The sequence below is a fragment of the Emericellopsis cladophorae genome (assembly GCF_022114955.1).
Source record: "Emericellopsis cladophorae strain MUM 19.33 chromosome Unknown NODE_1_length_1489480_cov_119_871856, whole genome shotgun sequence".
Classification (NCBI taxonomy): Eukaryota; Fungi; Ascomycota; class Sordariomycetes; order Hypocreales; family Bionectriaceae; genus Emericellopsis; species Emericellopsis cladophorae.
The window spans coordinates 1,134,960-1,150,964 of NW_026250926.1; the positions used below are offsets into that span (position 1 = coordinate 1,134,960).

At 52.6% G+C, this 16,005-nt stretch overlaps 4 protein-coding genes across 4 annotated transcripts; all 4 read left to right on the forward strand.

The window, feature by feature from the left end:
• Positions 1 to 537: 537 nt before the first annotated feature.
• On the forward strand, positions 538 to 2,500 carry J7T54_006249 (putative hydrolase; the record flags this gene model as incomplete). The annotated part of the gene is made up of 7 exons (XM_051505435.1): positions 538 to 633; positions 703 to 877; positions 961 to 1,518; positions 1,585 to 2,010; positions 2,103 to 2,190; positions 2,254 to 2,314; positions 2,381 to 2,500. The coding sequence occupies 7 exons, from the start codon at positions 538 to 540 to the stop codon at positions 2,498 to 2,500; spliced, it is 1,524 nt and encodes a 507-aa protein (XP_051366766.1).
• Positions 2,501 to 3,023: 523 nt separating this feature from the next.
• On the forward strand, positions 3,024 to 4,238 carry J7T54_006250 (uncharacterized protein; the record flags this gene model as incomplete). The annotated part of the gene is made up of 2 exons (XM_051505446.1): positions 3,024 to 3,524; positions 3,597 to 4,238. 2 exons carry the CDS (start codon positions 3,024 to 3,026, stop codon positions 4,236 to 4,238), a joined length of 1,143 nt encoding a protein of 380 aa, XP_051366767.1.
• Positions 4,239 to 9,468: 5,230 nt separating this feature from the next.
• Positions 9,469 to 10,500, forward strand: J7T54_006251 (uncharacterized protein; the record flags this gene model as incomplete). Its single annotated transcript, XM_051505457.1, has 1 exon — positions 9,469 to 10,500. The coding sequence occupies one exon, from the start codon at positions 9,469 to 9,471 to the stop codon at positions 10,498 to 10,500; it is 1,032 nt and encodes a 343-aa protein (XP_051366768.1).
• An 898-nt stretch (positions 10,501 to 11,398) lies between these two features.
• J7T54_006252 (DNA damage-inducible protein 1) lies at positions 11,399 to 14,472 on the forward strand (the record flags this gene model as incomplete). The annotated part of the gene is made up of 6 exons (XM_051505468.1): positions 11,399 to 11,479; positions 11,565 to 11,630; positions 11,759 to 12,284; positions 12,367 to 12,442; positions 13,352 to 13,883; positions 14,101 to 14,472. The coding sequence occupies 6 exons, from the start codon at positions 11,399 to 11,401 to the stop codon at positions 14,470 to 14,472; spliced, it is 1,653 nt and encodes a 550-aa protein (XP_051366769.1).
• Between the last annotated feature and the right edge of the window lie 1,533 nt (positions 14,473 to 16,005).

A 16,005-nucleotide genomic window follows, 5' to 3' on the forward strand; every position in this document is an offset into this window, starting at 1 on the left:
GGATATCGTTGTGGATCCTGATACAATCTGATGGGATCATCATCAAGTTTGGTTGGCTGCTTCGTACAGGTGGGGCGCCAAGCAAGAGGATTAATACCTCCTTGAGTAATTAATGGCACTAAGTAGGCGGATCCCTTCAATATGGACCGATGTACTCCATGTCATCGCCGTCGATACACGTCTATACGTAGAAAATGATGGCCACAGCCTCAACTTCATTTGAAATACAGCAGACCGGATGCTGTACCCTGTGCATTGGATGGAACCTTTGGAGATATATACTGGCATCAATTGGCTGATTCGTACAAGTGGAGTGCCAGGCTATGCGGATGGATGGATGGAAGGAATGCGGCTGCCCGTAGACGCAATGATTCAGATACTGAAACTGACAAACTGCATGTAGACCTCTTCGGTATTCGGCTTGCATAAAAAGGTTCATGGGATCGCGACTGTGTCGGCTGCAACTATGACATCCGCCCCTTTCTTGAATCAATACAGGAGAAAACCCAGCGAGAAATCTTTCAGTCAAACATCACAATGAGCCGACTTCTGCGAACTCTCATCATTTCCACGATCTTGGGTGCCAGTGCCCACTGTCACGAGAGCCCCGGAATGGCATATGGGTTTGACACTGTGAGTTTTGGACCTTGCCCAACTGTACATACCCTCGCAAGCTTTATGACCACTAATCCAACCATCCAGATCGAACCATCCCCCAACCTCACATGGACACCATGCTTCGATGACTTTACATGCTCGAGACTGGAGGTCCCCTTGGATTATTCCAACACAAGTCTTGGCACGACGTCCATCGCCTTCATCAAACTGACTGGCAAGAATGCAACCATTGAGTCCCCAAGTATCGTGCTCATCCCCGGTAAGTACGATGTTCTTTCACAAGACCGACCAACCACGTCAAGTGACACTGGATTCCACAAAGCCAAGCTGACAGTTCTTCAGGCGGTCCCGGTGGCTCAGGTGTTGATCTCATTCTCGAAAATTGGTTTCTCGCGGCGCAAGCCTTTGGAGATCAGTACAACATCGTCTCCTTTGACCCGCGCGGCGTGAACAACAGCGGGCTGAGTTTTGATTGCTTCTCAGGCAATAAGGAAGCGAGATCAGTCTTTCTTCGGCTACATAGTACCGGCGCTACCAACGTCTCCTCCGCGTCACTTGAGGAACAGTATTACTCAAGCTCCATCTACGGAGAGTGGTGCAACAATGCTGTCGAGAACGAGTCACCGCATGGCTACTTTGTGACTACAGCAGCATCCGCCCGTGATTTGCTCACGTTCACAGAAGCCGAGGCTGAGCTGGCTGGTCGGTCACCATCAGAGGCCGAGTTATGGAGCTATGGCATCAGTTACGGTACTGTGGTAGGCGCCACCTTTGCTTCCATGTTTCCCGACCGAGTCGGAAGGATGGTACTGGATGGTGTTTTGGACGCGGAGCATTATTACAACAACGACTGGAGGGACAGTGTCGATCAGATGGACGAGGCCATGGGGAAGTTCACGAGTTTGTGTCATTCTGCAGGCCCTGAAAAGTGTTCCTTCTGGGGCCCAACGCCAGCCAACATCACAGCCAGAATGGACGCCCTCATCCTCCAACTTCAGAATCACCCAGTTCCAATCAGCGGAGTGCAAAGCCAAGAATTGCCGGCACTGGTCACCTACTCAGACCTGAAGGCTCTTTTCCTCGAGACGATCTATAACCCACCGGCTCTGTTCCCAGTCATGGCCGACATCCTGCACAAGCTGGAGCGTGGGGACGCGTCTCCTCTCGTCGGCTTGTTTGACGGGTTGAATTCGATATTCGACGCCCGGCTCGCCATCATGTGCGCCGACTCATATCCAAACAACAAGCTCACTACTATTGAGGCCTTCCAGAGCTTTGTGGAGTTCACGAGCTCCGAGAGCAAGTACATTGGCGACATTTGGCCCATTTTCCAGGCCAACATCCTGTGTAGATCGTTTCGGCCACATCTACCAGATAGCATGATGGTACAAGGTATGCAGAGCCTCCTCACTCTGTTTCAGCCATCTGTATTCTCCATACCTGAATTTGGGAAGGAGGCTAACCAGGTTCTGTCTTTTCTGCAGAATCAATAAGTGGACTCGGCAACAGGTCTTCGTCCTTCCCCATCATGTTTGCGAGCAACACCATCGACCCCCTGTCGCCTCTGAAATCGTACGTTGCCCCCAAGCCGTTCGGGATTCGATGAGTTGCTCAGACCCACTCACCTCCTCGTAGGGCACGAGAAATGTCTTCTCGATTTGCGGGATCAGTACTCCTATTGCAGGAAGCCGTTGGTGTAAGTTCTCATTGGATCTCAGTCACACAACCGTACTCGCTACAGAACAGACTAACGTCATTGCAGCATACCGTCATCAATCTTCTAGGGTCAGACTGTTACTTTGGACACGTCCAGGCATACTTTCAAGGCACAGTGCCACCGTCGAACATCACGTGCGAGCAGCAGCACATGCCATTTGCGTAGGCGGCTCCATGTCGGGGCTGCTGAACAAGGCACAGCATTCATTGGTCATCGACTCGGCGGATGGCATGCACATGTGATCAAGAGGGACAGAATGATATGTCGGCAAGTTCTGCAGCGGAGGCTCGACTGAAATAGCAACCGATTCGCACTAGCGTATGAGGAGCCACCGACCTGCTACAGGGCCAGAAATGATTCAGAGAGCAGAAATGGCCATCAAGTCGACTGAAGTTGTAACTTGATTAGCATTAGCCCTCTGACAGGGGGCAGCTCTAATGCATCCGATGTGCAGAATGCTTATCTCGGCGTGACTGTGCTGTGCTAATAAGCAACTAATGGGAACCACATCACGTTGCTCAATGTCAGGGATGGCTCGTATAAGTGACTACCGCCATAGTGATGTCCGGCAAAGCATTGAAAGAAGAGTATACAAAGGTGCTCATCCGCGCAACATCTAGAAAACCAGAAAGCCATCAACTCATATTTTCCTATACTTCCACCTTCTTCAACTCCCTTGCACGTCGTCATGGAGAGAGCCCTCCCTCTTCAAGACCGCCTCGCCCTCCGAAAAGAGTTGCTGGACTCCAAAGACAAGTTTATTCTCGACCTTCCCAAGGTCGAGCTCCATGTGCACATCGAGGGCACCTTAACTCCCGAGCTGAGATGGAAGTTTGCCCAACGAAATGGTCAGGCTCTGAAACTCGATCGCACTGGCACCGTGTACCACAGCCTGGAGCAGCTCAAGGCGTCGCACAACATCATCCAGTCTCGACCCGGCCATGGCATCGACAATGCCGAAGAAAGCTTCACCTTCTTCGAGGCCTACTATGGTGGCTTTGACGTACTGGTCACCCAACAGGACTTTAACGAGCTAGCCATGCACTACTTTGAGCGCGTCGCCGCCATGAATGTTCGGTATTGCGGGCCCTTCTTCGACCCTCAGGGCCACACACGTCGAGGTGTTACTTGGGACACCATGATGGGAGGATTCCGCGCAACCCAAGAAGCGGCAGAGAGGAACCTAGGCGTACGTGACGGCCTCTTCTGGCTGTCTCAATTCACAGCAGCACTGCTAAGCACATGCTGACACAAAGAGCAGATCAAGTCGAGCTGGATCATGTGCTTCCTGCGCGACCTGACGCCAGAGTCAGCCATGGAACACTACCAAGCCATGCTGCCGTATCGAGACATGGTCATCGGCATCGGGCTCGACTCTGATGAGAACGACCGCGCTCCCAGTCTCTTCGCAGATGTATTTGCTCTGGCTCGAGAGACCGGCTTCCGCATCACGGCTCACTGCGATGTGGGCAACAAGGACACGCACAACCACATCCACCAAGTCGTTTCAGCACTAGGTGTTTCCGAAGCGCACTGCATAGACCACGGTCTGAATGCCGCACAGAGCCCTGACCTTTTGCGCCTCATCAAGGAGAAAGGAATTTCCATGACGATTATCCCATGGGGCTATCTTCGCCATGAGCCTGTCGACGAGATCTTCCCTAGAATCCGCGCCTTATACGATGCGGGTATCTGTTTCTCCATTGCGAGCGACGATCCAACCTACATGGAGGACACGTGGATCCTGCACGACATGCTGCTGGTCAAGAAGATGTGCGCCTTGAGCACTGCAGATATGGCTACGCTCGCTAGAAATGCTGCTGAGATGTGCTGGGCACCAGAGACCGTGCGGACCGAGATCCTGCGTGAGATTGAGAGTGTGGTGGCTAGGTACGAGAATTAGAATGTCAGCCTTGCAGCGCATTAAAAGGGGGCTGTTGACAAAAGGGGGAAGCCATGACCAAGTTGTGGGATGCAGCTGTCAGTTGATTCGATGTAGCTGTTATCAGGAGATGCTGAGGATGAATCCCACAAGAATGTACTCTAGATCGTAGCGTTTTGCAAAAAGAGGCGGCACATGGCTACATGTACCCAGCGTCTCCCAGTCAAGATTGTCCATCCCACGCCGGGCGAACACGACTTCCCAACACTCTGGGTACCGTTCTACAAACTCCCAATCCAAAAGAACTACAATGTCGCCGGCAGGCACCAGTATATTGCGCGAAGCAAGGTCTTCATGCGTGAAAACAATGGGACACTCGGTGCCCAATTGTGTCGTTATCAGGTGCCAGTACACTGACTGCACTTGCAAACGCTTGGGCGGCCGTACGAGCCAATCATGGAATTCAGCAAGGTTGCCGAATGGAAACTGCCGAGCGCTTCGGGATGCTTGGAACTATGACGCCCTGCCCGTTAAGACGGCCTAGGTGGATGCCACCTAGGGCACGCATCTGTGTTTTGTAGCCGCTGAGCTCGGCCAAGATGTCGGACCGCTGGCCCGATGTAAGCACCGACCACGCCTGCTGTAGTGCCTGACCCTTGACGTGTTTCATCGCGATACAATGACAATCGCTGCTAATGACCTCGGGAACCGAAAACGTTGTGTGGGAACATGGCGTGTGAGCGCACATTAAATGAGGAAACGGAGAGAATCAATTGGGTATTCATAGAGAGGAGTTGTTAAGGCAGTGTCCCACGCTGCTGGCGTGGACGATCGCGCCAATACGGGGCTGGAGGTATTTGAGGTCATAGAAGATAGTCCCGGCAACTCGTCTCGAAGATGACATGGATAGCAAATGATTTTAGGCCCCTGTGCAATCGATTTGATAGCTGTTTTGGGGATTGCAACACAATGAATGCGTTGTGAGACTCTAATGATGCTTGAAAGTCGGTTTCTTTCTTGCAGTCAATCTCTTCAAAATGCTCTTGCTGCTTTGTCCGGGCTTGCAGTCGCGCGGCCATGCAACCCAAAGTGCTAGCCTGATACAACTCTGCAGTAGGTACCAGAATTCCCATGTTCTCTTTAGTGATACATTGCAGCTGTACAAGTAGGAGGGAACTTCCTCCGACCATAGAGAAGTCGAATTCGGGCGACAGATTCCCAAACAAATTTCCCCGGAGAACTTCAGTCCACAGCAGACTTGACTGTCCGACTTCTAATGGCATTTTCCCGTTGAGTCGTTTCCTGCTCTGATTCTCGAGCACCGGGAACTTTATGGATATTAAAAACTTGCGATGAACTTTGCCGCTTGGCATGCGTGGAAGGCACTCTCTGGGGACTACGAGGGCCGGCCGCATGTAAGCAGGTGAAGATGGATTCTGAGCCATCTCCTGCATTGAATCGGATGTTGTGCTTTTAGATGCACCCTCGCGCAATACGATATGATCAACGAGCATGCGTGCCTCATCTTCTCCATGGACAGTGACAACGGCTTCCGCCACTACATCACCAGCTGTGTGTGCCTAGGTGCTGGCGACATCTTCCAGATCAACACGCACTCCACGCAATTTGATCATGTTGTCACTGACCGTCCGGGCCATGAAAATAAGCGACCCGTCGGGTCTCAACCGTTCTCGATCCCCGGTCTTGAACATCGTGGACTATCCTCGTCTGCCGTCTTCTACCCTGACAAAAGGATCACGAATGAACTTGGCTGTTGTGACTTCCGCCAAGTTCACATAACCCATGGCAACGCCTACGTATACCTCTCCAGGACACCCAAGGGGCACAGGTTGCGAAGAGACTTCGTAGACAATGTACACGGAATAATTTGGCAAGACTGGACCTTCCCAACCGACCCATACTCGCCGTCTCTCCTATTCTAATGCTCGGATATCTTGTCAAACGTCACAGCCATCGACATCTCTGTGAGACCATAGTCATGGGGCAAGCCCAGGTCCGGGTTGCTCAGCTGTGAAAATGATTGAACAAGCTGCTGCGCAGCGACCTCGCCACCCCCTACAGGCGTGCTTCCAAGCGCGACAACTCCGTAGACTGGTCTGCCCGTATCGTAGCAGGGAGTTGTATTCAGAAGGCGTGGCATTCGTAAATGTCACGTCATGCTCCAACATGAGTTGAGAAAGCGCAATAGGGTCGCTTCGACTTTTCTTAGGCACAGTCAAATGTAGACCTCCATTGGCGAGGGCACAGAATACCTGCGCCAATGACATGTCGAACCCAAATGAGCTCTACGATAGCACAACTTCGCGCTACAGCGAGAGAAGCGATGTTTTGAGAGCGAGATGATTGAGATGTATAGCATTGTTGAGCTAAATACACTTGGGCTTGCTAGTTGATGCATTGGTGTATAGGAGAATTGCCGGGCTGTGGCGTGGAAAAGTTTTCCTCTATGTTGGTGTTGGACGTTTTGATACTTGATGAAACTAAGAATAGATTTACAAAGGGGACATGCGTTGGAATCTTTGAAGCTTTCTCGACAGCGTCTTGATGAAACAGGATCAGTGTGAGGGTGCAGTCCTCTAGGCTGGCGGCGTGTCGTTCGTTTGGAATGTTTGTGTCAAGTGGTATATACAGAAGACTAAAACGCAGCATGACTAGTATAGCAACGGCCGAGTCAGAGGAGGGCTGGCATAGTCCTGCAATAGCGGAGTTGATGCTCAGACATTCTTTTTGTATGGACGAGGCTACCAAGCAGATTGTGTCCTCCAACTCGCCATAAGTCATGCTTCCTTTGGAATCAATAATGGCTGTGTCACCTCCGTGCTCTTTGATCATGATGTCAACTCTGTTGGACAGCGTGTCAGGCTAGTCCCACACCTGGCGTGGCACCTTGCTAGCTGAGATCCCCGGCTTGCACCACCGCCGATTCGTCGGACCTGATCCGATGTTCTTCAATTGTCTGTGACATGTCCGAGGTCAACATCTCAAGACGATTATAACATTTGGTCATCAGAAACTGAGCTCCAGTTTCGTCGTACAGATATTTCTGAGCAATGGTCTGTGGGCGCTGAGAACTGTCGCCTACTCCATATACTCCAAATACAAGATCGAATGGGGCCTCGGCGTCGTGATACGAGTCGACAGACCACTGGGATTTACTGCCCGAGGTCATTTTAGCCACAGCGCTGAAAAGATAATTGAAGACGAGCTGGAAAAGTAAACTTGATGACGCTTCGCGCGGAACTTTGAGATGATCGAGTATTACATCCTCCGGGACTTGCCCGTTGCTCCGGCCCTCGAGGACGTGCCTGAATGTTCTTCGAACCAAATCTGCGAAAGGATCATGGGTATTAAGTGTGAATCGCAACGGGAGTATGTTGACAAAGAAGCCAATCGTGTTAGCATTGTCGACGCCGTAGCGGCTGGCATCAGCAACACCGATACAGATTCCCTTCGAGTCCAGCAAGTGGGAGGAAAGGGCCTGCACTGCTGCGAGATAGAAGCTCAAAGGGGACACTCGGAATAGGGTAGTTGCATCTTTGATCTTTTGGACGAGGTGTTTATCCATGGCCTTCGTCATGGTTCGACTTTCGTATCGCCGGAGGAGCTGCCAGTGGTGAGTAGGGGCAAAAGGAAGCAATGACAACATGTCAGGACGTTTTTCACGTAGCTTTGCCCAGTATCAGATGTTTGACTCTAGCTCTTTGGACTCCAAAAGTTGTCTCTGCTGAATCACCCCGCAGGGGTCAGATATCACACATCAGTTCGACACCAAGATCGTGGTTCTTCCCCCCTCAACCATGACAGGGTCTACTGGGCCCTCTGACGCCGTGATCTCAATAGGCATCATCTCCAAGAAGCTGCTCTCCTGGTCGGGCACTAGCAGCTACGCGTATGCCGAGAGGGCAGGGAGCCACCGTGTCGAAGCGATAGAATGCTATTGTTTGCCACCGCTTATTCGGCAAACTCTCATTCCCGTTCACGTTAAAAAGTAGGTGTTTTATATTACCTTCCAGCCTTGTCGCAGTTGAAAAGAATTGCGCTCAGCTGCTCACGTGAACCCTGGCTCATCTCCGCACTAAAGGGTTCTGCGCCTCGAACGATGCTCTTGTCTATCAACGGATGCGAATGCAACATTAATGGGAGAGTCAGAAAATGCACCCTAAACTTTTCTGGCTGAGTCAATCGTGCAAGCAAGAACATGCACAGGAGGGCCTGAGGGGGGCAGGGGGACACAGTGGCGGAGCTGGGTTCCTACGGTGTGTTGGCTCATGTCCTGGAGTACCTTCCACACACGCTGCGCCAAACGAAGAGGGGACACTTAGTATTTTGTGCTGAATACCGTGCGAGCACTTTAGAGGTTATGATTCAATTTGAAAACCAATATCACCGCTCCGGGGATTGCTAATGCCTACAAACAGATGCGAAGTTTCGCTCACGCTATCCTTGGAGATATTGCCAGCATGGAGATGGCTTTCAGCGGGTAAGGCTGAGCAAGGCACCAAATGTTTGAGGAGACACTGCCAAGTCCTAAATAGTTTCAAGACCTGCCTATTATGCTTCGTGTGCGCCTGGCTCAGGGGCTGAGCGGTCCCATGAGGTTGCATTCCCCAGCCGCGCGCATCGAACATGTCCATGTCCCCGTGCCCCCTCCTAAGACGGCTCAAGGGCGATTGATTTAACCCCTTGGAACCCTCACTGCCATCAAACGACAGGAAAATCTCCCAGTACAGATTTGTTTGCCCCGCCCTGTATGATAATACACGCGACCAAACGAAAGATGACCGACTTGCCTCCCGTAACTGCCGCCGAACCCTCCATCCCAGTAGCGTGGATTGCGCCTCGGGTCACCCCGCATAGCGACTCGGAAAACGAAGCTTCCACGGCCTCGGAATGTGTGGATACTCCTTCGCCTTTGGGATTGTCACCGTCGGTGTCTAGAGTCAACCGTGCGAAGAGAAGGCGGTCTGCCCCTAGGACATCATCATCAGAAACCACCAGAGAAGATAGCTTGAGATCTACGGATAAAAGAAAACGACGGGGTTCTTCAACCGAATATGCCCGGAGAGAGTTGGAGACATGTTCCTCAACGCCCGCAGAGCATGATGATGAGGCGGCAACGTCCAGGACGCTTTGGCCGTCCAGTGACTCCCGTCGCCGTTCAAAAAAGTCACTGGGGGAGGAAGCTTCTTTCACCTCATGTCGGGAACAAGGCGAGGCCTCTGACCCTGAAATGACCACGAAGCGAACCACCGGTTCATCCGACAACCCCATCATCATCGATGATGCCACTCCAAACACCACTCCAGATATTTTGCCCGTTGACGACCCAGATGCCTACTCAGACATGGACTTGAATGCCACACCAGATACCACTCCGGGCACCACTCCGGGCACCACTCCGCGCACCACTTCAGGTATCACTCCAGCTGCCACCCCGGATGCAGACCCGACGGTATCCGGTAGATTGGAGGCTTCCCCAGTAGTCGACGGCCGTGTGGCTGACTTGATACGAAAGCCACTCGACAAGACTGACCTGGACAATGACTCGAAAAAGAAGAAGAATTATCTATACCCAGTGGTCGGTACCGAAAGCCTTGTCAAGATCGGGTGGTCCCAGGATGCAAAAGAACGAGAATCACAACTAAAAAGGAAGTGCGGTCTGAGGTTCGGCGACATCCTCAACCCCGACCAGCCGCCGATCAAACTCTATGAAAGGGTCGAAAAGTTAGCTCACACCGAGTTCCAGGATCAAAGACGCAAGTATGATTGCCGTTGTGGGACCAAGGACCACAAGGAGTATTTCTACGTGCCGGCAGAGGTGGCAGTTAATGCGACGCAACGATGGACGGCCTTCTGCGAAAGAGGGCCATGGGATGAGCGGGGAAACCTGCTCCCATTTTGGGAGCAAAGGCTTGGACACTACCAAAAGACGGAGGGCAGTGTTGACTGGGATGAGTTCGTGGATGCAACATTTTGGGACCACGTTCTATTCAACGTCCCGGAGGCCAGTGTTCGCATGTGGGCACAACGATGGCCCATAGTATGCCTCATACAGACCGTCTATCTCTTCTACATGACCTATCCGTCTCAGAAGGTTGCGGTGATATGCATGGTTGTCATTTTCACGATAGTTGCTGAGCTACTTTTCGCTGAGTCTAGATTCATTCGCGGCTGCTGCAAGCCCTGTGTTGCCGCATGGCGAACAACAAAATCGAAGGCAAGCAAACACCGAGCTAGCGTTGGAGCAGAGGTCGTTGACTAGAATCGAAGGGACCATTGGATGTCCACATTTTATCTCCTACATGTATCCGCTTGCTTGCGGTAAAATATCTCTATTCCGAAACAAGTATCAACGAGGCAAAATGATGACGCCCCTCGTCTCCTCGGTGCTCTGCATGTCACAGCCCATATTCCAAGTTCTTCCGTGACGAACGCGTTGTTAAAAGATTCTTTCAGGTCTGCCGTCCTAGGCTACACGCCGTATCCATGCAGATCCGTTCCGGTCTTATGACCACGGCCTCCTTAAGGCTAAGTGCAAGTCAGTTGTAACAGCCCAGACCAGAGGAACGCACCGAAACGCCGTGACTCTGGCTGTGGGCTCGTCGCCCTTTCACTTGCATACCCCCGGCGATCATTGTTGCAAGTCCTCGTTCTGTCGTTCAGCCTGACTTGCACAGCCTTGGACTGCTGTGGCCTGGCCCGGCCCGTCGTCCACAGCCTACCGCCGTGACCGGCCAGTCAGACGACGCGGCAGCGTCACATTGACATGCACATGGGACGCAGGGGTCATGGGCCCAGACAGAGGTTAGCTTCCCCCCTGACACGGCGAGTGTCCCCGGCGGCTGCATCCGCGCCAACGTGCATGGAGGCTGACGCCTGCATGTCGGCGAGGCTGACACTGTGCGCCCCGAGTGTGCCAGTCGAGGCAGATTAGGTGTAGATTTTTTGACCGAATTATAGCGGTGAATGAGGCTTTGACGCTGGCTGCTTTGAATCGTGCGGTCACACTCAGCTAAGATTTCACCCTCTTCTCGAAATTGTCCGGCCATTTGGCACCGAGGACATCCAAACGACCTTGTCTGCCGTGTTTCCATTCTCCTCTTTTGATATGGAGGCTCTGGCTGCAACTGGCACCAAGTGTTCACCAACTGCAAGAGGGAATGGAAGCGATATCCCTCGGTACTCGCGAGGTCCAATCCCAGCAGCAGGTCATTCGCTCTTTGCACTTTGAGAGTCGACAAGTAAGATTCGATAGCATTGCCGCGTCTCACGAGGACACGCTGCGATGGGCGGTTTCCGCGGACTCTCACCAAGTGTATTCCAAAGGCCGGCTCCCTGGTTGGCTTCAGTCTGGAGTCGGAGTTTTCTGGGTTTCGGGCAGGCCCGGCTCCGGTAAGTCGACACTGATGAAACACGTGGCAGGTCATCTCCAGACGAAGGCATGGCTCCATGAATGGGCCGGCACACGAGAGCTTGTCATCGCTAGCCACTTTTTCTGGCTGAGGGGAACAGAAATGCAGAAATCGCAGCTCGGGCTCCCGCGGACCTTACTATTCGACATCTTCTGCCAGTGCCCGCAGCTGGTCGGGCGAATTGGCAAGAAACAGGTTTTGGGCCACACGGCCGAGGATGGGCTCTCCGATTCTGGATGGACTTTGCCGACATTACGAAGAGTCTTGGAAGATATTGCCGCCGAGTCAAACCTTCCGGCTAGGGTCTGTTTCTTCATCGACGGACTGGATGAGTATCAGGGGGACCACATAGACCTCTGTCGCGACCTAGTCGTACTAGGCAAGTCTCCCCATATCAAACTATGTGTGTCAAGTCGGCCTTGGAACGATTTCGAAGACTCGTTTGGCCAGGGCATCGAGACCAAGCTCTACATGCAGGATGTCAACAGAGAGGATATCACAAATTACTCTGCGGCGCGCCTAAGAGAGCACCCCTGCTGGGACTCAGTGCTGAATTGGAGCCCCGAAACCGGCTGCCTCGTCGAGGAAATCACTTTGCGCTCACGTGGCGTGTTCCTGTGGGTCTTTGAATCATGTTCACGACATCGGCCTTAAAGTTGTCTTTCTCTTTTTCAGGAAGATCCGATCCTTGAACAATACGGTTTTCGACATACCAGCGAACGTTGTTCGACTGTTCCACGGGGAAGCTAGCAAACCCATCTTTTCCGATAACCTCGCCTTCTCGGTCCCAACGTTCAGGACGGGTTTGATTACTCTGGTACGGGTACGAGAACTCGTCGAAGAAGCGCGTCTTGTTGTACTCGTACAGACGCTCGCGCAAGACCAGGGCATCCCTGTCATTGTTTCCAGTAGGCTGCCATATTTTTAGCGTATATTTGAGCAGAGAAGTCGTTTCTATACGGACTTTATAAGGCGGTCCATGTAATCCATTGAGGTTTTCGAGCATGCTAGCGACGACGCCGCTTTTGCTGATGGCCTCGGAAGTAGCGCCGGTGCCTCCCATAGTGACAATTGTGTGAAATAGTATAAGGGAGGAGTAGCAGTAAGAAGTCTCGGGATGTAGTTTGCGGAGGGGATGAGATTCAGAAGATAGCAGAAGGGCCGCGATAGTCGAATATATACCTTTTAGCACTCCGTATAATGTCTCGGACTACGACTGCTAACTGGAGCGGTGTGCCTCACTCCGTCTTGCCCGCTGCACTCTGACGTCTCGCATAGTCCTATTTACGCCACGTTGACATGAATTCGGGCATTTCTTTTCTGGGGACTCCATTCCAGAGCTTGTCCGGGAAGGAATCCGGTGTGGGTGGAAACGGCTGCGGGCGCGGGATCGCCATGTAGTGTGTCGATCACGGGTCGCGTTTTGACAGCTGCCCGCACGATCGCCTCCGTTGAAGTAACGTGTCAAATCACGGACCGGGTCTGGTTAGTGTTGAATTACTTTTTAAGTGATAAGTGATCGCTCTTGCCTCATGCTTGCTGTCAAGGTAACGAGGTTTTGACGTATTTTCAGCTGGTGAATGAACCGCCGAGAGGCCTTCAGCTGGCATCCGTTGTCCGTCTTAACCGCTTTTTGCACTCGGCCCCGTATTTTGCCTTGTACCGCCTCACACCTTGCCTTGCACTGAGTGTCACGCACAGCGCAAAGAGAGGCCAGGAGAGGCCAAGGGCCGTGGCCCGTGGGGGCCAGCGGTTACGGCTGCGTGCGGCTGTCATACATATAGTGAGTCTGGCGGGGGCCTCCGTGTGGAATAGCAGCATCGGATTTTGGGACGCCAAGACGGGCACATGTATTCGAAGGCTCGAGGGCGACGGTCCGCTGCTGGAGCGCCTTGAGTCATCACCGGACAGGACACAACTCGCCTGGAGCTCAGGCGGCGGGACCGTGAACATTTGGGATGCCGTGGGTGACAACCTCCTCATGTCACTCGCTTGGAATGGCTCCTCGAGGCTGTGCTTCTCCCCCGACAACAAGGATCTACTGTCGGCATCGAGGGACGGAGGCGCCAGGATCTGGAATCTGAACACTAGGGAGCTCCACCTACCAATACGTGGACATCCTCGCAGCCATGAGATGGGAGCATGGCATCAGACGGGCACTATGGACACTGAAATTGTAGGAACACGCCACACAGATGGCAAGGACACCTATCATTTCTTCATGTTCCGACCGGTGGCCAAGATGCATGCGCAATCTATTCTACATTTAGGGGTGACGAACTCAAGAGCGGAGCTATCTGGTATGCCTCTGCAAATGTGTGAAGACCAGATACTCAAGTAACAGGTACATGTTGACATTCAGGGGGTAGCTTATCCCCTTTCATAAGTAGACCCCTATCTCTCTGCGCTTCACTCTCTAATCTATAGACGAGCTACACTTATGACAAAAGACACTGCCGAAGCTGCGCAGCGACTTGCATATTGTCAACCGGGTCCTTGAATGCCAAAGTATCACCCTGCCGCTCGAAAACACTCATCGGGTCGGCACCACCGCTGGCAACGAGGATACGGCACATGTCCAAGTCGCCGTAGCGCGTGGCCATGCGGAGAGGCTCCTTCCAGTGGCCGTCCGGTGCGGTAATGCCGCACCGGACATCTGCGTGTGCCTCTTCGAGCAAGAATTTGACGACACTATGCTTCGACCGCTCGAAAACAAGCAACTGAATAGGCATGTCATCATCTTCACCCGCCCTCCGGCGCCGGAGGCGACACCCCTTTTCCTGTACCACTGCTGCGCGCCTAGCCTCGATTTCGACCTCTAGGGGGGCGCTGTTCCTTCCTACCGTGGCACGGCTCCTCTGTTTCGGTTCTCCTCCTCTTATGCTTCGCGCTACCGCCACGGTCCCTTAGCTGTTTCTTCGCTGAACTCGCCCTTGTAAAGTATCTCACGTTAGAAAGGGGTGTACTGTTCAAGTGTCTCCCATCCCAGTATCAGCGCCATTCTTCAAGAGCGCCTCCACAACGAGCGTGTTTCCATACTTTCCGGCCCAAGCTAACGCCGTCCGTCCACTACGGTCGCGCCTGTTGATTTGGACGCCCCCGTTAGACAGGAGTACTTCGGCAGTCTTGGGCGATTTGATCTGAACGGCCCACATCAGCGGCGTCCACCCGTCGATATCTTCAGAGTCTATCCCGTGCGGTGCTCTCAGCAGTTTCTTCAGCGTCTCATGGTGACCGCCTCCACAAGCCCAAGATATGGCGCTCCTCTCATCTTTGTCAACACTTGCCTTATCAACCGCTTTGCTGCGAAGCAGCGCCTCGACCGTGTTGGTGCATCCGTTCCCAGCGGCCCAGGAGAGGGGCGATCTCCCCTTGTTATCTTTTGCGTTGACCTCTATGCCTGGTAGTCCTAGTAGCTCTTTCAAAATGTCAACCATTCCATCACCAGCAGCCCATGATACAGCTGTGCGTCCTTTTTTATCTCGGTGATTGATGTCGACCTTGGGGTGACTCGCTAGTGTCAAAAGAATCGAGCGATGGCCTCCGCCGACAGACCAAAGAAAAGGCGTCAGCCCCTCGATATCCGTGTCGTCAGCATTGCTATCATCCTTCGTGAGGAGCTCCTTCACAATATCAATGTACCCGTTGCCGGACGCAAAGGAGAGTGCGCTTCTTGCACTCCTTCCTCGTCCAAAGACATCAGTTCGTCTGTCTGCCAGCAACGCCATGACACAAAACAGATTGCCATGCTCCGATGAAATGGTGAGGGAGTTCTGCCCTTCTATCTCATGAGAATTGGGATCTGCATCAGCTGCTAGCAAAGTTTTAACAACCCGATCATGGCCAAGGCGAGAGGCCCAATAGAGAGCACGATTCTTTTCTCCCTCGGTGGCGGCACAGCTGTCAAGTAGGTTCTCCAACAAACGGCGATGATTAAAATATGCCGCCAAAACAATGGCATGCTGACCTGTGAAGTTTTCGACTGGATCATCGAATTGGGTGCTATAAAACTGCAACCAGTTGCGGCAGTACCCATTTTCTACGTCCAACAGTGTTTTGGCCATCTCTCTGAGTCCTTCCGATGCTATATCTGCGCAAAGGGCAAAATGCTCTGCCCAATGCAACGCAGCATAGTTGTAAAGGGTATATTTGGACTTGATTGATCGGCAAGTGTCTTCATTGAGCGAGTCCTGTTCACGAAATAGCATATCGGATGTAAGATAGTCGGCCTCGTCGTCCAAGAAGCTACCTGAGAAGTCGCCTGCAGGCAATTCCGCCAGGAGATCAGAGCAGCAGCTGCTGGATTCAGCCGATGAAGTGTCCAGGGAAAACATGTCTGTGCTGAAATCTTCTAG